Here is a 22142-nt window from a genome sequence, read left to right as displayed (position 1 = left end):
CTCAGCAATGGTGATGTCTGGGGGGCTACAACGCCATGCTCCACGCGCTATTGGCCACGCCAGGGAGCCAGTCGGTTACTGTCAGCCCCTCCCGCAAGACTCCAAGATTAGCTGTGGTCAGCGCAGTATCCGTGGGATCGTCCCTCCACAGTGGATCCTGAGGGGGGTGGAGGGGGGGCGTAGTCCACAGGGATTCGAATCGTCCTGCAGCTCTAGGGTAAATATTGCACCTCCCCCCCACTGGTCTGACAATCTAGAGATCCGGCAGGCCGCGGCCGTAATGCAGCTCAGAGCCCCCAGCAGCGCCCCAGCTCGTCACCGCCTTACCGGCACCGCAGTAGGTCCGCCTCAGCCGTCAGATGGCCCGTCTCCAGCGCCAGTTGCTGCTCGCCGCTTCCACCAGCCGCCACCAACAGCCGCCGCGCGCCGCGGCCCTCTGTCCACGTGGAAGCCGCGGCGTCGCGTGAGCACCCGCGCCAGCCTCCTCGCTCCAGCAATTACTCAGCAGCATCCGCCAGAGCGTACGGCGGCGATTTCTCCCGCTTCGCCAGTCCGATCGGCCAGGACCAGCCACAGGTACGCTCCAGCCCCAGCTCAGCACTCGGCGCGGGACAGAAGTTTGTTTTCTGGATGCAGGATGGGCTAATGCAGTATTAACTCGCCCGGCTGGCGAGAGCCTCACAGGAGTGCGGCCATTGCAGTCCGGCGCCCTCTAGCTCCCCTACTTGTTGTTTTTGTCACTTGTGAGTATGCAGAGAGTGTTACTGGCAAGTCAGTGTTGTGTTTTGTTGCACATCCATGTGTCTGCTGGCTGTTTATGGGGACTGTGCAGATTTGCTGCTCCACACTGCCATTGTGGTTGTGTTTTCTCATGCCTTCTTGCCTCCAGTGTGGCATGTTGTGTGTGTTGTCATGCCATCCCCTATCTGTGCTTCAGCTGCCTACCCATTGTGGGTCTGCACTCCCTCTCTTTGTGTATGGTACACTCCTGACATGTCCCCTACTGACATGCAGTACACTTCACTTTGGTGTGGGCTGTCACCTTGGTTTTTATGTGTGTGTGCCTCCCCATGACTTCATTTGTGACACTGTGCTTTGTGGTGCAGTTCTTTGGCCAGGGTCAATGTGTCACTCAGGGCATTTCCCCAATGGGTCATGTGTGATGTTCTGGTGCTGTTTGTGAGTCATGGTTGCTCCAATGCAGTTCAACTGTGTGTGCTGCCCAGTCCTGTGGGCAAGTTGTTTCCACCTTTGTGTCCCAGACTTGTGCATTTATTGGGTGTTGTGTTGGATGTATGTGTGTTGTTTATGTGTTTGCTTCACTTCCTGGGTGTGCTGTTGTCTTTGTGCTGTGCTGTATGGTGTTGTGTGGGTTGTTGTTCTGTCACTGATGCCTGTGTGTGTCTGGTATGCTTTTTGTGCACACACAGCTTGTTGTGCATGCAGTGCTGTGTGTGTATGTTGCCTTGTGATTGCTTGGTGTGCATCCCCTGATTTCCTGCTGTGTTTACTATGTGATTGTTCTGCCTGTGCATCTGTTGTTTGTTTGCTGTGGCTCTGTTGCTCTGTGATGGTGCACTTCGTGTGTGTGTTGTTGTATGTTGTCTGTGCATTGTTCCTGAGTGAGGAGGTTGTGCACTCCTGTTGTGTCTGTGCTCCCATTGCCTTTCCCTAGTTTAGCTGCACAGGGCATGCCTGTTATTGTTGTTGTGGCTTTGTGTGTGTTTCTGTTGGGCTATGTGTTTGTCTGATGTATTTGTTTCCACATTTGTGGTGGCATCCCTTTGTGTGTGTGTGTGATGTTTGTGGCTGAGCCCAGGGTGTGCGGTTGTTTATGTATGTATTGACTGTCAAGTGTTGCCAGCCTTCAGTGTGTTTGGCACTGGTGCTGTGTGCTGCTGGTGTGAGGGGGGTATGTGTGTAGATTCTTACTGGTGTTTGTCAGTCCTGAGGTGTGTAGCTGGTCCCTGTGTGTAGTGTGCTGGTGTACTCCTGTGAAGTAGTTGTATAGATGTGTGGCTGTTCACAGTTTGACTTCAGGGCCTTCCTTACATCCTTGTGCCTATATGTGGTTTGCCTTGCTGTCTCCCTGTGTTGTTGCACTGAGCTGTCTGTGGTTTGAGTTCACTGACTGTGCCAGCCATGTGTGATTTGATGGTGTGAGGGTGTTGTGCTCTGTTCCTTGTGTTGATGTGATGTACGTATGCTTGTTGTGTGTCTCCATGGCCTTCCATTTGTGTGCAGCCCACCTTGGTTTCCATATTTGTTGTGCTCAATTGCTGTTGGCATGTGGGGCGTGTATGTGTGTGTGGGTGTCAGTCTGTGGTATGTATGTGTGAGTGTGCAGGCTGTGTGTCCATTTGAATGTTAATTCCTTGTATGTGTTCATTTGTTGCTTGTCCTCATTTATATTTCCCTGAGTGTGGTGGTGTGGTGGTGTATGTGTTTCCCTGGCCCTGTGCTACTGTGCTGTGTGTTGTGTGTTCCTGTGCAGCCACTCCTGCAGTGTGTGTCTCCATGATTGTTTGTTGTGTGGTGCAGGGTGTGTATTGCCCTGTCTTGTTGTTGTGCATGCGGTGCACAGGAGGGGCACATGGCATGTGCCTTCATGGGTTGTGCTAGTGTGTGTTGGGAGGGGGTGTGGCCCTGTGCCCTGCCCATGCCTGTCACTGGCCCTGCCTTCTGCATTGTGCATATGTATTTGCTTGTGTTCGCAGCTGCGGTCACATGACTGGGACATTGCTGCATGGTGGCGGTAGCTGTGTGTCCGGGATCCAGTGGGGTGACTTTGTGGCAGGTGGGAGATGTGTGGGTGCCCTTGTGGATGTGTCCCTGTCCCCCCTAGGGTGTCTGATGTCGATTTGGGCCCTGTGTCAGCCCGTGTGTTGTGTGTTGTGTTTGTGTTGTTGCGTACCGGCAGTGTTGTCCGCGGCGGTCCATGAGTTCCTGGTGATGTAGCAGGTACAGCACCGGAAAGACATGTAGAGCTGGGTCCATGGCGGTCGTGACCGGGACTCTGGTTTCGCGCTCCGCTGTCGAGCTTCTGCCGTCTCTGGTTGGGCGGTGTCTCTGCTGCGGTGCGTCTGCTTGCTTGAGTCATCCTAATTTGTGGAGCGGGGCAGACACCATTCCACACGGCGGTGAGTCTCCATTGGCTCACACCGCCGCTTTTGATGGCGGTGCGCGCTGCACCGGGGCGGTCGGGAAATGGCCTATGTTTGACCATACTAACATGCCGGGCGTGAGGTCCGCTGTTCGCGGGCGTAAAAAGGCATTTTTCCGCACTGCCAGCGCTGCGGTGGTGCCACCGCCCAACATCCTAAATGGACCCCATAATTTTTTTAAATATGTTTATGTTAAAAACGTTTTGGGATTTCTCAGCTATTAAATCCAAATGATATCACTTCTTTAATAGATTTACAAGTTAATTTTAATCTAACCTAAACATGTTTCCACAATATTTATCATTTTTATAACTGAAACTATTGCATCCACATTAATTGCTTCTTAGGGTTTTTCCCATGTGTAATTCTTATGTTTTTCCACAAAAATGACATTCTCATTGTAAATGTGCTAATATATCTAAGCGTCATTTATTTATGAAGAAGTTGTGAGAAAATGGGTTGTTGGTTGACTTGGTTCTTAGCCCTTATCAAGCAACAGCCACAGTTCCTTGCAGAGTGAACAGCAAAGGAAACTAAGATAACATAAGTTTAACACTGGGAAGCTTGGCACAAAAGGCAGTCAGGCATAACTTAAAGTTTAAAGTATTTATGCAGCACACAAACAGTAATACAGTGGAAACACAACACCCAAAAACTTCCAAACAAGTTTAGAAAAAAAGAGTAAATATTAATAATTTATTTAACACTACAATGACAAAAATCCACCTGGATCGAGCCCGCCGAGCCGGATGTGCAACAACTCATCCACCTCCAGACGTGTCTATGCTGTGTGGATCTGCCATCGGACATGCTGCTCTCCTGGACTGATTTTCTCTGGCATGGGCGTACTTCGCCTCGTCTCCTTATCCTCCACAACACCTAGTCTGAATGGGCCTCAATATGGCGTTGTCCTGGTCCTCCCTGTCGGGGCTAATAACTGGTGTTGGTTTGCCTTTTGGGGAGCCCTCCACTCGTGCTGCTGCCGGAGCTCTGAAGCCGGATCTGAGCCCTCTGCCTACTTTGGTCCTCAGGTTGCCTCAGTGCCCAATTGACGATCCTCCTGAATTAAGTGCTCCTCAAGATGGCTCCTCAAGATGGCTAACAACTGAATCCCCCCAGTGAGGCCAAGGTGAGTTGTTACCATGTTACCCAACCAACGATCCTCAGCTAAATCGCCCGACCGACATTCCTCCCGCTGAGTTGCCCAACCAACTATCCTCCTGCTGAGTACCCCCCCAAGATGGTGACGACCGGACCCCCCAGTGAGGCCACTGTCTAGAGTTTGTTTGGACCGTGTTGGGGCGTTTTCTTTCCAGCAACATCTGGACCCTGAGAACCAGGTCCGTGGCCTGACTCTGGACTGCCTTGCAGCCAGTCTAGCATTTGTTCAGGCTGTGTTTTGTTGTGGCCCTCTGTTCCAGCTGTTCTCCAGACACCGGGAAACAGGTCCGTGCCCTGTCTCCATACTGCCCACAGCCTGTCTAGCATTTGTTCGAGCTGTGTTGTTTTGTGGCCCTCTGTTCCAGCTATTTTCCAGACACCGGGAACCGGATCCGTGCCCTTACCCCGTATTGCCAGCAGCCTTGTCTGGTTCCCTGGTGGCTGCTTTCTCCCTGATGCCAAACTTTTCCTCTGATTGCTCCTGGTTCTCCCCATGAAGGTGGCTGTCTGCAGCTAATCCAGCTCTTCAGGGCACTCTCATATGTTTGAGCTGCCTCGGGATTACCGGAACCGGATCCGCATCGTGCCACAATGCAGCCGGCAGCCTGCACTGGCTGCCACTTTGCCCTTCTTGAAATGGCGAGGCTCTGCATGAATCAGCCACAGCCTCTGTAGCGTAGTCCTCTTGGCCGTGATCGATCATGCCTCCTAAGTGGCGGTTTCAATCCTGGTGCCGGCACTGCCCTGATGCTGCCTCACCCTATTTCACCCTCCAGGTTTGTTTTCCCTTCACTGTGGTGGCTCTGTGGCCGTATATTGTGTGGTCCCACCACAGAATTTTGATTGCGTTCCTTGTGCCTACATTGACGGCCCTATCTGTGCTGTCCTGAGCCCCCTTAAAAAACTATACCTGTGCCCCAAGATGGCCACCAAGTAGCAGTCCTTCCCTCAAACTCCAATATTTCAAGCCCCCCTTGCGCCTCTGGAGGGAAGTCGCTGTCCACGTTTGTCTACACTTAATCGGCCTTGGCCACAATACCATTGCTGAGGTCTGTGACAGTGCTCACTCCCGCCCCCGCCAGACAGCCTGGGAAGTTTGAACTTTTTTCTTTTCTGTGGGCCACTGGTCCTCCGGACCGGTCTGGAGCTGAAACAGACTCACAAGGCCATATTACAGATCCATGGTCTGGCTGCTGCCCCCTGGAGGCTCCTCATTAGGCCCCCAGCTTGAATTAATGAAGCGCTCCAGTGATCACAAATGCTGATCTGGTGAACACCACTGCTAATCTTGCTTGTAGAATGCACTTAAATTCAATGTCAAACCACAAAGCAATAATCCGAGACTATAGTCAATTTCTGTGCGAGTACTCCACAGGGTATCATTGCCCTCGTGAAGTCTATCCCCCTTAACCATCCGAATACTGTGTCCAATGTTAAAATAGCTTCCAGGCAACTAATTACAGGTATCTTTCATGCAACAACCACAGATGCTATAGTGAACTCTAAAGTTACACTAGTATTGCAATTTAGTTGTTCTCTGATTGTGATACTCTTTGCTGTCTATTATATTGACTCATTACCCCTCTTACCTCCTACCATTGATCTCCTCTCTCAATAAATAATTCACACCAAAGCTTTCACTCCCTTTATTATATCTTCTATCCTTTCTCCTTCTGCTTTCCCTCCTGCCCCATCAAGCGTCCGAATATGTCCAGGTTTCGCAATATTGATGTTCTTTCATTGTAATATTCTTAACTATTTATTACCCTGACTAATTCACCTCTGTTCCCCCTAGCATTGACTCTCTTCTCTCTCTATGTACCCAACAGTTTTTCACTCCCCTTCTTATTTCATTGCTTCTCTCCTCCTCTTTCTTTCCCCCCAGTCTTCATTTTGCTACCGAACATGTCCCCCCAATCCCCTCCTCACTCCCCCGGACTCTGCTCTCTCCAGACATGGCCCCAACTCATGGAACATCTTATACCCATCTAATCTTTCCAAAAACACCAAGAAAAACTTTAAACACAAATTATTGATTCGGCACGCTGAAACATTAATAGTTGATACCTACCACAGCCTCTCCTCTCCTATGAAAACAAACTTCATTTTCTACTCCAAACGCCCCTCGAAATGGAAAAACAGTTTCCTTCTCCACCTTACAGTCACTAAATCAAATAAAATCCCAAATGGATTCAAATTGTCTACTACCAACACAGGTAATATCCTCATTCAAGCCTCTGAATTTCACCTCAACATCTTTGATAATCATTTCAGTACCTTGTCCTACCAACTCTCCAAACTAGTTCCTATACCTTCTTCAACCCAACTGCATAATGCCCATATGTTGTCTCCACCCCCTGGTTCTGACCCTCCCTCCCCTACACATCACAACCGCACACACCCCATGCCAATTTCTCCCTCTCCTAACTGCATTCTTCCCCCTCAACCCAAAGTGGCTTATCCCTACATCCCTCACTCCCTCTTATCATCTCCTACCTCATGGACTGACTCAATGATATGCATAATACTTAGTCCAACAGCCTGAACACTGTTCAGACTTCCCCTCCTAGCCTCACTACCCCACCACCCCCCGGCACATCGGACTTCCTTCCTCGGTTAACACGGAACCCGCCTCATCCCCCCTCCTTTGCAACTGAGTTCCCCTCAATCTTATAGCTCAGACACTAACTAACATAGAATGTAAACTCTCAACCATGACGACTGAACGTCCACGACTCCGAGAGGATTACAATGCCCTCAACTCCAGGACCTTTCATAATCACACTGATTCCTTTTGTTCTTGCTTCCAAAACATCTCCCAACACAACCGATGGAGAACTGCACCACTGTGGAGCCATACACATAGGCAACTCTGTGCTGTGATCTACCTCTCCACTTCTGACCTAATTGACCTGTGCAGCTCCTTCCTACCTAAACCTTTGATTCCTGATCATTCACTCCCTTAAGCCAGCATTGCAGTGATTGTGGGCACTAACAGAATCCCTTCCTCACCCATCTTCCCTAGACCCCCAGCTCAACTTACCACCATCCACTCTTGCAAACCCACCAAAGACAACCCAAATCCCCTTTCCAGCATGCTTGTTAACTGCTGATCGGCTGTCCGACATGCAACGTAAGTATCAGAAACCATCCTCAGCGAAGCTATTGACATCGCCTTACTTACTGAAACCTGGCTCAATTACCACTCGATGGCTATTCTTGACATACTCACCCCCCCCGGTTACACTATAATTAGGAAAGACAGACCCGACAGAAAATGGGGTGGACTAGCTATCATCTTTAAAAATGAACTTCAACTCACCCTTTTAAATAACACGGACCACTTAACCTTTGAATACCTTGGCGCTGAATTCACTGTACAGAGCTCTTTCCTGATTCGACTACATAACATCTACCACCCTCCGGGTGAACCTCTTCTCTTCGCTGATGAATTATCCGACCTTCTTACACAAGCCTCACTTTTGGACTGAAAAAATCTCTGCTTAGGAGATTTTAACATCCACTGGAATAATGTTGAGGATACCCCAGTCATGCGCCTCATCAACCTTCTAGAGATAAGCTACCTTAAGCAACTATGTCATAATCCAACCCATACCAAATGGGCCATTCTCGACGCCATCATTTCCAACAATGACTTGGCCTCCCTTTCCAACATCATCTCCATCGACTGGTAGGACCATCACCTCATTCTGTTTAAGATCGCAACCAGTGCCCTACCCCCCTACAAAAAATATCAAACCCATGAAATGGACCAGAAACCTTAAACAAATACCCTCTGGTGAACATGCGTCTAAACTCCAAGTACACCTCCTTTTCACCCCTCTCACCCATAATGCCAATGAGCTCACTAAATATTTCAATAAGACCGTTAAGGATGTCTTGGACCAAATAGACCCTCTTAAACTCTAACAACAAAGAAAAATCCCATCCAAATCTTGGTTCAATCCAGTTCTCAATAACGAAAGACGTTCACTTAGAGTGGCTGAAAGAACATGAAGACAACACCCCTCTCCCTCCCATCTTGCCCACCTTGGATCCATAAGATCAACCTATAAGAACCACATTTCCAATGAAAAGGCAACCTTCTTTCAAGCACAACTTGATTGTACCAAAAATAGTGCCAAAGAGCTGTTTAACATTGTCAAAAAACAAACATCTTCTGCCCCCCCCCAGAGCTGACGGCCTCAACAGAGAGATGTGCGAAAATTGCTAACTTACTCTCGGACAAAATCACCAAAATAGATCAATCCTTCCATCTAACTCAGGTCCCGCCCAGCCCCCAATTTGCCATTGATGTTACTATAGATTTACCTCTCTTGTTGACTCCGCCCCTACCACCTAATCCTTCCACTCACCGACCTGTCCCAACTTCTCCTGATGACATCCTTTCCAACTCACAGCCGAAAAATATTGCCTCCTGGCATGATTTCCACCCTATGACTGAGCTCGAAGTCTTTAGCATCATTGCAAAACTAAAGCCAACCTCACACAGGAAAGACCCTCTCCCTTCTAACTTTGTCCAAGATCTAAACCACATCCTTGCCCCTTACTGGACTACTATCTTTAATATCTCCCTTGCCACGGGGTGTGTCCCCGACTCCCTATCAACCCTAACAAACTCCACCCTATCGCTAACCTCCCACTTCTTTCTAAAGCCCTTGAAAAATGTGCTATGCTCCAATTGGATAACACATTGGCAATTTCAACTTACTCGACTCCTTGCAATCCGGCTTCAGAAAAGGCTGCAGTACAGAAACGCCCATGCTAAACATAATGGATGATATCCATTGTTTCCTTGACAATGGTGAGACCTGCCTACGTATACTCCACAACTTCTCAGCTGCCTTTGATACAGTTAAACATTCTTCCTTACTTAACTCACTTAAAGCTCGCTTTAGTCGTAATGGTCTGGTACTCAAATGGATCACCTCTTTCCTCCAACACAGAACACAGCAAATCAAAATCAATGACTGTCACTCTAATCCTACACCTGTCTCCCTAGGTGTCCCTCAGGGTTCTATTCTCTCCCCACTCTGTTCAACCTCTTTATGGAACCCTCACCCTCATTCTGAAACAAGTTGGAATCAACTATCACATCTATGCGGATGACACCCAACTTTACTATAAGATTAGATCCCACTCTGATGTACTTCATCTAAACAATTCCCTGAGTAAGATCCCATCCTGGTTCTACTCCAAACATCTCAAACTGTACCCTAAAAAAACTCATTTTCTTCTCTCCAAAAAACAACCGGCTCCCCATCCAAGGCTGGATCTCGGACCCTAATGCCCTCAATTGTTCTCTCTCCTTATACAACTTGGTGAAATCACTTGGTATCACTATTGACGAAAACCTAACTCTTAATGACCACATAAAAAACTTGGCTAAAGGAGCTCTCTTCTCTCTCCGACATCTCAAGAAAATCAAATACTTCATTCCATTGGACTACTTCAAATGGGTTGTCCAATCACTAGTCCTCTCGAAAATTGACTATGGCAATGCTATCCTCACCGGAACCCCCAAAGTACACCTAGCCCCTCTTAGATTTGTGCTCAACCTAGTGGCCAGGCTCATCACTGGTAAACGATTTGATCACATCTTCCCAGCCCTTAAAGCCCTTAATTGGCTACCCGTTGAAGGAAGATCCTTCTAGAAGACTGCATGCATTACACACAAAGCTCTTCACCAACAAACCCCGTTGTACCTTACAAACAAACTAAATAAAGCGGGCTGCTCCCGACTAATGAGAAGAACTAATGCACTCCTCCTCGTTCCCCCGCTTTTCAAAAAGAAAACCACCCAATCTCGTTCCTTCTCCGGGAACGCCCGAACATCTGGAACGCTGTCCCTAGGGACATGTGCTGTAACCCCTCCTACCTCAGCTTTAAAAAAGACCTAAAGCATCACCTTATCAACAAATATTGAGGTCCATAACCTTGCCTCTGACCCTGCATTCTGCTTCCCCTGCTCTGATTCTCCTTTACTTACTTCCTGGCTCTCACCTATCCCTCCCCCCTTTTTTTTCATATCTCCCTGTTTACTCTCACCCTACCCCACTTTTTTCCCCTCCCCATCTCCTATCCTTACCCCCATCTCTTCCTATAATCTCTCTCCGTCGATACCAGCTTCTCTCCCTTAATTTGTTCTTAACCATTTATTGTAATCTAATTATTAATTACCCTCTAATCCGCCCAGAATTTGTGTTCCCCCATTTCTTAATTGTGGGCTGTACCTGCGTTCTTGTCACCGTGTAAAATCGCTTTTCTTCATTGCCTCTACTCATGTAATTTGCTTTTTGCCCCATTTAACATAACCCCTTCCACGCGGGGGTAATTCCCCGCGGTGCAGGGGAAGATGGGGGGCGGCGGCGGTGGCGCTATGCTCGTGACGGGCCCAGCTCGTCATGAGGCACAGTGGAGCTGTGCTCATGACGAGCCGAGCTCGTCACGACCCCGCCCACTGATTGATTCTCCCGCACAGGCGGGGAATCAACCGCGCGTGGGCGGGCCGCAACGGTTATGATGAGCCCAGCTCGTCATGAGCACAGCTCCACTGTGCCTCATGATGAGCTGGGCTCGTCATGATCACCGAAGAGATCTAATATGTATTAGTCTTGCCTGTCTGTGTTTATGTTATTGAACAACTGTCTTTCCTGAACTGTTTCTGCTCATGTAAAGCGCTCTGATACCCCCAGGTCCAGCCAGCGCTGTATAAAACCTTTCAAATAAATAAATAAAATAAATAAAAATCCAATCAGTAGAACTGTAGTTATGAACTTATAAGGTTTTAAGTGAAAACTAGCACCTCAGTGATCTACGCGCCAACCAGTGATTTCTAGTTCACAAGTGACAGGTTGATAGTCAAAGGCTATGGCCGACCACAATGAAGTCTGGTTTGGAAACAAGAAATGTATTGGGCCCTGTCAACTCTTACCTTCGGTCTTAAAAAAAAATTGATTGTCTTCATTTGGCGAAGCTGAAGTGAAGATTTTTATGTTCTGACTTAGTTGCTGAAATGGATGAGGCAGAGGGCTGTATCCGAAAACAGTTCCAGTAGGTCAGAGTCCCATTTGGTGACACACTGCTGAAACAGACTTTCTGTTCCGGAAAACAACACAGAAGGAGCAGCCACAAAGTCAAACCGACCGGCAATGCAAGCAGGTTGGTCCCAGTCTTCTACTGGTACTCAGAGCACTTTGCTCATCAAAATAGTTATCGCTCACATCGACTGATGCGATGAGCCTCGTAAATCATTTATAAATGGTTCACATAGATTGATGATGTGAGCCTTTGAAACCCCCCCAAATTAAAAGTGGGAAAGTGTGATGTCCTTGACACATTTCTGTGAGAGTTTAATTTTACCCATTTTTAGACCCTCATAAACAAAGACTTTGTTTTAAGGTTACTAACACCATGGTTGTTGGCTGCCATTCAAATTATATTACACCTTTGTACTCAACCAAATTGTGCCTTTCCTGGGTAAATCTCTTTCCCCCTGACCCATACTGTGTGCACATTTGGGTTTCATGTAGCTGTCTCCCTGCTACTTAGGAACCCCTTGTTTTGGCTGAGTTTACGGTACACCGATTCCTCAATGGTGACATTTATGCTATTGGGGCAGGTATTTCTTGACACACTGTTCTGAAACATAGCTTCTCCAGGCACATCTCATTTCTACAGTGGTTTATTATTTGTTTGCACCATCAGAATGTTACGTACTGTGTACCCATTTTATGTTTATGGACAGTTTTTGGAGCCATCCTCCACAGAAGTCACACATTTCTAAAGGGGATTATAGTTATTAGATTTTAGCATATCTATGATTTCTGAATCCATTCTCAAATGCACTGTTCATCATTTACTACATGAGTACTACCTCATGGGTGTTCCCTATTCTTTGGCCTGATGATGATCCAGTACAAATAACTTTAGAGGGCCTAAACAGGGACGTAACACAGGCTCCTGCATCCCCCCACGATGTGGGGGGGGGCCCAGCTGCAGGGGGGCCCCCTCAGCACAGTACTCAGGCCTGAGCGGTCCCGATTAAATCCGGAGCAGGGGGCCCTCCATGTACATTGCGGGGGGGGCCCTTAAACTTTCATTACACCATTGGGCCTAAACATTGATATGATAATAGTGTACTGTGTGTATGTGATTTAGGAGCCTGAAAGTCTTTTTCAGAGTACATATTAAACATCTGTGCATCCTCCACAGTCACTATTCATTTATGTATATATACTATAGCACTAGCGCACTTTTTACTCACTTAACTCTCACTGCACCTGTGCGTCTTTTGGGGAACACCTCTTCCGTTTCAAATCTATAAAACAATATAGTCTAATGGGTTCTTCTTTGTGTGATTCCAAATGTTGAACAACTGAAAAAAACCTTTTTTTTCATAGTAAAATCAATCTTTTGATAGTGAGCCTTTTACGTAAAGTAGCACTCTGGCAGAGTGTATACCAGGTCGTAGTAGCATATAGTTCTCTAAGAGTTCTTCCGCAGGTCCAGTCGTCAAATTAGGAGTTGGTCTGAAGGTCCTGTTTCTAAACCCTAGTGCTCTTCTTCTAGGAGGTGGGAGAAGCTTTTGGAAGGTTCTTTGAAGTGCATGGAATTTCCTTACTCCCCTGACCTGGCTCCAAACTGGCTGCACTGACAATACACCGTTATTGTGTGAAGGCATAGCACAGGCTATTCAGGTGTAAGTGGGACTATACTCAGTTCCGCCCCTACCCCAGTCCTGCCAGCAGATGGCAAATTTAGGCCCACCTAATCCCTCTATTTTGTGACTATCTGGGAGGAATTCACAAGGTTTAACTGTCAGCTACACCCAGTCATGTAATCCAAGACAGGCAACAACCACAAGGGGATTAGGGCAGGAAAATGCCAACTTTCGAAAACTGGCATTTTCAAAATTGTACTGAATCTGACTTTACCATTAAAGAAGGAGTATCATTAAACATCATTACCTAATCCCAATTAGAAATTGCAGCTTTTAAAATATATTAAAGAATCCCCAATAATATAACCTATGGGAGGGTTAAGAAGTGAAAAACTAATTTAGGAGTTGTTCACTTCCTGAACATGGAAATGTTTTTTTTCATTGATATTTAATTACCAGAAATTATAATATGTATGTGTTTCTTATCATATTGCTATTATTGAATTTTCTATTGACCTTTTAATGATGAAAATGTAAACAAATAGTATTAAATAAAAATATAAGCATGTATTCACTATATATATATAATGCACCAAAGAGATAATTGCTGAACTTTGTAATATCATCTCCTGAAGGCTTTGAAATAGTAAAAGGAGAAACATTTGGTTTAATCACTAACCCTGTAAGTCTAGAAGACCGATACCCACCCAAATCTAGCCACATTTATTACATATTTGACTGAGCTCATCAATAAAGGCCTTAATGTATATCTCTACTGTTGAAACGCCTTCATATGTATTGGAAATAAATATGGAAAATGTTAAAAGACAGTAGTTTAGTTAAGGGTGCTGAGAAAAAAATAACACAAAAATAACACAAAACTATTTTCTTTCTGCTCTAGGACACATTACCTGGAATGATTTCCCTCTGGCAGGAGTTTCCTTCCCTTATGTCTGTAAATATTACCTCAGTAATCGGTAAGACTCCATTATTCGTACCGTATTTAAAATATTATAAATGATTTTGAAACTTCTTTCTGTGTACTATAATAATTGATGTATCCATTGATAAACACAGGTTAAAGTGACCATATAGTTAGGACAAATATTCAGTGACAACATTATCATTAAAAAAAAACACAGGAATTCAGCAGTTACATTAAGCAGCACTAACAATAACGTGTGCCCCGTCATGTATTGCAAATGACTCACATACGATATCACTCATTACTACATTAAAGGCCCTATTCCAACATTATGTGATTGTTTTATGTGATTGTTTCATGGTGTTAATCCCTTTTTGTAGGTATACTGCCATCTGCAAGACTCTTGCAAAAACAGGCACACCCAAACACCTACCCTCTCTTGAATATTACTCCAGCTCTTGCAAGAGTCTCACAAGCCCATCATTTAACCTATATTGCATGCATAATAGCTGTGTATCTTAGGGTATGTATATTAAACTCTGCAAACAAAGAAGCCTCTACACTGAAACCTCTCTCTTGAGAAAGATTTTCTCCACCCCCTATGTTCTTTTTTTTCAGTCCTGGTCTCGTCACTGAGTCCCCTCTCTTAAATAACATGTGTGCATAGTAAAGTGTGGGAAGTTAATCATCTTTTATTTCAGGCCCCTGTCTCCAATGATGGGTATGCACATTGGTGAATAGGCAGGGACTGGCCTCTACTTTCAGACCCCTGCCTCAAATGATGGGTGTCCATAGTAGGGTGCGGTGAGGAACTAGCCTCTCATTTCAGACTCCTGTCTCAGATGATGGGTGTCCGTACTAGGGTGTGGGAGGGACCGCCCTCTCTTTTGAGAACTCTCTTTCAGATGACGTGTGTGCATAGTAGTGTTCATGGATGGACTGGCCTATCTTTTCAAAATTTTCTCTCAAATGATGATTGTGCATAGTAGGGTATATGCGGAGTAACTGGCCTCTCTCACATGACAGATGTCCCTAATCAATAATTTCAGTGCAACTATTGCAGTGATGTTATTATCAATGATGTCATAGAAGATGTCATGAGTGATGTGATATGTGGGGAATTAGCAGTGTATGGAAAGGGAATGAGTTATAGCTACTTGAAATACCTGTAACTATAACTGATGAATTTCAGTGTGTTTTTATATTAAAATGTTACGTTGTTACTGAACATTTCGCCTAACTATAACATTTCTTTAACCTTTGTTTTTTTAATTGAATTTCAATGTGTTTTTTTAATGTAAAGTAACATTTAATTACCCTGTGTAAATCCAAACCCCGCAGCCAACCCCTTGCATGCTACCAACCCCACACTGGGGAGGCTGGCCAAAACCCACCAGGCCAAACCCCTAAGCAGAGGGTTGGCCACAGCCCTGGCCTAGCCCCTCTAAAGGCAGCTAACCCCACACTGCACAGGGCATTTGGTCATATGAAACAGGAGTTGGCCAGAGGGTCTGGCCTGTGGCCAGGCATTGCGGGCAACACCTGCTAGAAGCCAACCCTATGCTGTGCATGACCTTCTGGTATGGTGGGGGGTTGGCCACAGGGCCTGTCCCTAGGGACCTCATCCCCTAGGGTGTTTTTTGTAAGGTGAGGGGGCGCTTGGCACCCCTTCCAGAGCCTCATTAGGCACTAAGGAGCCGAGCCCTCAGGGCACTACATACTTTAAAGGGGAACAGGGCTCCGTAGCCCCCCTCTCCAAGTCTATCATGGTCCTGGGATTCCCAATTTCCAGGGCTGTTGTTTTAATTTTAAACATTTCACCAAAGGTTAAAGGAATGTTATAGTTATTTGAAATGTTCAGCCCCCCTCCCTCAGCCTCAATTGGCCCTTGGAACCCCAGACCCTTTTTTTAAAGGGAGGAGGGCTGCCTGTCCCCCTCCCTGAGCCTTATTAGGCCCTGGGAACCCCACTCACAGGGCCTTTTTTTCTAAAATGGGGGGGTCTGAGCCCCACTCCGTGAACCATTTTGGGCACGAGGACCTCATCCCCAGAGGCCCTATACTTTATTCAAAGGGGCGGACAGGGAAACAGATCAAAAGTCTGTGTCCTGGGGTGGACTCCCCTGGACATAAGATGTAATGTGGCCCCAGGAGATGGGATCCTCGGGTCTTTAGAGGCTCAAGGAGGGAGCTGCGTGTCCCCCTCCCCTGTAAAAATACTTCAAGCCTGGGGGACCCCATTCCTGGCCTGGGAACATTTGCAAAATGCCCCTTCACATCCAAAGTGGACGCAAGGATGCATTTTGTGCTAAGAAACACGAATAGTTGGCACGGGCAGCCACTCTCTAAATGTGCTTTCACATTAGGATTTTATTCCCCTAAATTAGTTTTAGCTATGCAAGCAGGACTAATCACATAATTATTAGTCATTCCACACCAAAGAGTAATACCAAAATTGAAATTACTCTGATTTTTCCGGTGTAATCTAAATTCTGCCCAAGCCTCCCCTTTTGAGCAACTGCCACTGCAGGCCCTGGGGGCTGCTCTTGCAGGAAATGGTGCGTATTTGCTCCAGATTAGACCTGGATAGAAGGAAGAAGTGAGGCACTGGGCTGTCCTTGTACTCTCTCTAAGGTCAGCAGTCATCCTTCATTGTGAACTAATCGGTTTTAAACTGAAGATATTTGTAATCATCTGAGAGAGCCCTAAAGATAGTTTTACTGAAGAAGATCAAGAACTACCCTACAGATGCAGATATTCTGAATTCCAAGGCCAGTATTGCAAAACTGATGAATATTTAACTCAGGAGCATTCACATTGTTAAAAAAATAACACATATTAAGGTAATCTATTTATCAGGATTACTGGAGGTTGCAGGCATCCTCCCTGGGTACAGACACTGCACCCCAAACCAGTAAATGTAATGCCACCATCCCAGACACCAGAAACATGTATTGGGATTGCTGCGCCTCAGTCACAGTGGGCATGGTGACCAACTTTCATTCTCCCTTAGAGAATACAAGTGCTTCCAGAACCTCTTTCAAACTGTTCCATAGATGGCTGGGGATTTTAAATTAGTTGACAGTAGTTATTCAAATGCATCTCCAATAGTCACATATTTATTGGCTCTCTTGCATGAATCTCAAATGAGCACTATAGTGCAGGGCCTATATTTTGCACTAACTAGATCTACAAACGCACTTCAGACGGGCATTAAACCGATTTTTCAGTTTGGGTCAATATGGTGAAATATAATTGTGGGGGTTTCTGTTGGATTACCGCTACATAGTATTAATTCAAATGGATAAAACAGAAAAACATATTTACCACACTCTGTTAAACATTTGGGAGCTTATTGGGGCCACCACTGGAGCGTTACTTCTTTTGGCATTCCGGCAGCGCAAGCCTCACAATCATATCCATGAGGCCACACAAAGCAACTTTGCATGGCCTCATAGATAAGGAGTAAGACAAAGTAGCGCAAGTCAATGCCTTGCCTTACTCTACGTCAAGGAGTTATGGAAACCTGGGGCAGTGCCAAAACCTTACGCCTCCCCAGATCAGGTGTAATAAGGAGAAATACGTTTATTTCTCCTTGTTTTTTCCTCTTTCCATGTGAGCTGGATTCTGCAGCACACATGAAAGAGGAAAACGCCTCTCAGGATAGTTTTTGTGCAGGAAGGTGCCCCATCCGACACAAAAACAACCTGCAATGGAGGTATCCTTGCACTAAGATGCAAAGCTGCATATGTTGGTGCTAGGTAGCAACATGTGCGCACGCACAGGGGGAAAGGGCAGAAATGCACTGAATTTCATTAATACAGTGTATTCTTCCCCTTTCAGATAGGCATAGGGTAGTGCAGCAAGAACACTTGTTTGCGCTGCCCTAGCCAATTCCTCGTAAATGAGGCCCTTGGGCAAGTCTTCTTGCTGCGCTGCCCTACTCTAATATGAAAGGGCAGGAATACAATATATTTATGCAATACGCTACATTCCTGTCGTTTCTCCCTGCGCTGGCGCACAATTTGCTGCCTAGCATGAACGTGCCAAGGTGCCACGGTGCCTCCATTGCAGGAAGGATTTTTTTGTGCATGAAGGTGCACCTTCCTGCACAAAAGCAATCCAGAGAGGCATTTACCTATTTCTATGCATGCTGCAGAATGCAGCACACATGGAAATTGGAAAAACTGAGGAGGAATAAAAATAGTTCTTGTTATGCCTGCTATTGGGAGGTGTATGATTTTGGCGCTGCTCCAGGTTTAATTATTTAAGTAAATATGGGGCAGCATCAAAGTTCACTGGAGCTGCATGGGGTCACCCACGGCAATGCCTATGGAACGCCTCCTTGATGCACAGTAAGGCAAGGCAGTGACTTGCGCTGCGTTGTCTTACTCCATATGAATGACGCCATGCCAAACCTCGAACAGAGGCTTTGCATTGCCATGCAGATATGTTTGTGAGGTTTGCGCCGCTGGAGCGTAAAACATAGTGACGCCCCGGTGGTGTAAGCCTCTCATAAATAAGCTCCTTGATATTTAGCCCAACAATTACAAATATGGCTGTATTCAGAAAAGTATTTAGAAGTACTTTGTAAATTCCTCTTTCTCAGCCCCTCAAAAACTCAGAAATACCTGAAACTACTTAAATGAATGCTTAGTCACAGCTTCGGTGACAACATTACTTTTTTCTTCCGCAGACTTTGAATGCACCCCCTTGGCCGCAGGGTTGAGGCATAATGCACACACTAGTTCTCAGTGATTGATGACTTTCACCCTTTGTGGTGCAATAAAGTTGAATTTTATAGTCATAAAGGACAAGGTAGCGCAAAGTGAATGCAGTGAGACGTTTAACAGTATGCTACTGGTGGTTGGGGCTGATAATTAATTTCTTTTTGTCTTTTTCAGACTGTGTGGCACTGATTAAGTCCTGCGAAATGTATATGAATCATGGTGCCAATGCCATAAACATGAAAACAAGCATCCAACCAAACTAGTGTCTCTGAGAGATAAGAGGATATCTTAACAGTCATCTTCAGAAATGTGTTATATTTCTGATTTATTTACAAAGAGACAGTGGCGTAATCAAAGTGAACTGACTCTAAAATATAATCACTTATAAACATAATAAAAATATCTTCGAAATTGTTGTGTTGGTTTGAAAATATAAGGACACTTTCTCTAGAAACATGAAGAACAATTTCAATAGAAATTTCTGTCAACTAAAATGTTTTGCTAGTATTTTCATGAGAGTTTCTGCCCTATGGGTCTGGTTTGCCAAATATGTTTAGTGTACTTTTCACATCCTGCTGTTGCGAATCAAGATTTATAAAGGTTTTTGAACTGTAAAATAGACTTGCGACGATGGCACATTTGGCACTCTGGCACATTAGGTACTGTGAACTTGAACCTGATTTGTTTATTGGTATCACAGCACACGGAATGCTCATCGCTTAAGGGCGTGGTGAGTCTGGTTCTGATTGGATTAGGGGAACCAATCAGTACACAGAAGGGCGGAGCAGGCAAGCGCTCCAGAGCCCTTAACACTCTGGTGGCACTGAGGACGCGCTGGTAAAGAAAGCGGCACTGCGTTTGCTTTATGCAACTCACATTTTAAACATCTTTAATTTTAAAACTGAAGCACTATGAATTTGAATTTGACCTTTAATAATCTATCTTTTTAAAACTACACTACTGTGAGCTTGAATCTGATTTGTTTAATCGTATCACAGCACTCTGATTGCTGGTCGCATTTGGACGCATTTGGTTCTGATTGGATTATGAAAACCAATCAGTACGCAGAAGGGCAGAGCTAGCAAGAGCTCTGGATCCCTTAAAGCCCTGGCGGCAGCGTAGGTGCACCGCTGGAGCACCAAAGGCAAGCCCATCTGTGCCTGTCTGCATCCGTCTGGGGCCAGGGGCCATTTACTATGCCCAAAACCTGACCTATACATCTAATGAATTAATACTCCTCTCTTCACGAAGTAGGGGGCATATGTATCAAACGATTTTGTATTCGCAAACGCTGGGATTTGCAAAAAAACAGCGTTTGCGAATACAAAATCACAACATGAGATGTATGAGCCATTTTTGCATCCCATTATTAAGGAATCGCTAATTTTGCAATTACTTAATTTTGAGTAAGCATTTAAGGAATCGCAAATTGCGATTCCATAAATGCTATGTAACACGCACCCAAGTTGTGCGATTTCTCCTTAAGAAATCGCAAATTCCCACCAACTTCAAGTTGGTGGTAATTTGCAATTTCTTTGAAAAATGCACTTTTTGGCATTTTTCAAAGTGCCATGTGGCGCACATACATGCCCTTAGGGCATGTATGTGCGCCATATGAGCACACATGCTAATTTCAGGGGTGCATCAGGGTGTCATCATGACACCCTTGCACCTTTGAAATTATTCTCAATTTGCGATTAGCAAATTGCGATTTGCAATTTGAGAATGACTTCCCATTCAGTGCTATGGGCCTCCTGGCCCATAGGAATGAATGGGAAGGTATTCCTTAATTGCGATTTCGCAATTTGCTAATCGCAATTAAGGAATATTAAGAATTCCCAAAATATGTGCGAATTTTTAAATACATCCCGTTTTGCAATTCTCAAATAGCGATTCTCAAAAAATCGCTATTTGAGATTCGCAAATGGAGATTTTGATACATATGCCCCTAAGTCACTGGAATCCTCAGTGGACCATAGACTTAAATCGTTATGTCTCTATAATCCCTCCTTTAACATGGCGATTACAAAGCAGAACCCAAAAAATATCACAGCCACCATCAATAGCACACCCTCCACTCCCACCATACATAAAACCAACAGTCTCACTATTCTATATCTTAACACTAGGCCTGGGCGGCAAATTCCGTTCCGCTCGCGTAATTTGCGTAATTTGCGTAATTTCGCGTTCCGCGGAGAACGCGAAATTGCTCAAAAGTCTGCTTTCCGCGATTTCGCGAAATTTTTGCTTGTTCGCGTTCTCAAAATGCATGTTCGCGAGATATTTCTCCTCGCGCACGCAAACAGCAATTGCGAACAGGAAAAAAGCATGGCGAACAAGCAATTCCGCGTGTTCGCGGAATTTCTGCGTGTTCGCGGAGATTTTTTACCGTTTCGCGGAGATTTGCGTAACGCAATTACGCAAATTTCGCCCACCCCTACTTAACACACCATCTAATGTCAAACATCAGTTAGAAATATTCCATCTATTAACACAGAATCACAGTACATTCTGCTAATGACTGTGACATGGATAACAAACAAATCCATGCTAGACATATTAGCAGCTTTGCCAGAAAACTACTAGGTTTTAAATATAAATAGACCATCAGGGAAAAAAGGTGGAGGAGTTGAAGCAATAATCAAAAGACATCTGGACTTCACCAAATTTACACCATTACAAATCATGTCAGGTGATAACATTATTATTAAACTAGAATCTTCCACCTCCTAAATGGTGTGTGTCCTTATGTATAGACCATCAGATCACATACAGGAATTTCCTCAATGACTGGCTAATAACTAAAAACATGTCCTCGCTGATTATTGACCACAAAAATCCTGCATCTCAGAGACCTGAATTATTGGGAAAATGAGGAGACAAGGGGGCAAAACTCCAGGGATCTGGCAAAAATGCTACACAATCTTAACCTTACCCAACAAATATTTGGCCTGACTCACAATAAAGGCCACGGCCTGGACCAGATTTGGTCTATCAGTCTCACCATATTTATCTCTCCATAATTCCGTGAATATGGTCGGATCACCATTTATTTAGGTTCACTCTAGATGAGCCTGCCCTACCTAAAATCACCACGTGCCCAGTGATTAACTCAAGAACTCCTTCCACAACACCTTGTCATCTAATATGCCCCTCTTAAAGGAGAAGCTTAATGAATTATAAGGAAGCAATATCAGACTGGCAAACAACAGCCAGTAATATACATGCACCGTTTCAAAGACGAGGATGCAGCCTTACGGCTAGAGCGGTCAACCTTGAAGCTGGGGAACCAGGTTTGAGGCTCGACAACGACGCTTAACATCCTGTGATTCTGGGCAAATCACTTAATCTTCCAGCGCCTAACAAAAATGAATGTGTCCTTCTCTAACGAATCTGGTGCTCATGTAAAGCGCTCTGATACCCGATTCGGGTCTAGTTCTCGCTAGTATACAACTCTATAATAAAAAATAAAAAAAGAAC

The 22142-nt window shown here is 45.3% G+C and overlaps 1 protein-coding gene across 2 annotated transcripts in view; it reads left to right on the top strand.

Annotated features, from left to right (window-relative positions):
* LOC146854037 (echinoidin-like) overlaps positions 1-19073 on the top strand; it is a 147209-nt gene extending 128136 nt beyond the window's left edge. For both annotated transcript variants that reach the window (XR_014981159.1, XM_085651889.1), the window contains 2 exons: positions 13910-13985; positions 18837-19073. Coding sequence is in view for 1 of the 2 variants with exons in the window: in XM_085651889.1 (XP_085508015.1) it covers positions 13910-13985; positions 18837-18855 (95 nt within the window). In the remaining variant the exon portion in view is untranslated. The remainder of the gene's footprint in view (positions 1-13909; positions 13986-18836) is intronic.
* Positions 19074-22142: the final 3069 nt, after the last annotated feature.

Source organism: Triturus cristatus, chromosome 4_1, assembly GCF_964204655.1.
Source record: "Triturus cristatus chromosome 4_1, aTriCri1.1, whole genome shotgun sequence".
Classification (NCBI taxonomy): Eukaryota; Metazoa; Chordata; class Amphibia; order Caudata; family Salamandridae; genus Triturus; species Triturus cristatus.
The sequence above is the reverse complement of the archived record's forward strand: the minus strand, read 5'-3'. Positions and strand labels throughout refer to the sequence as shown.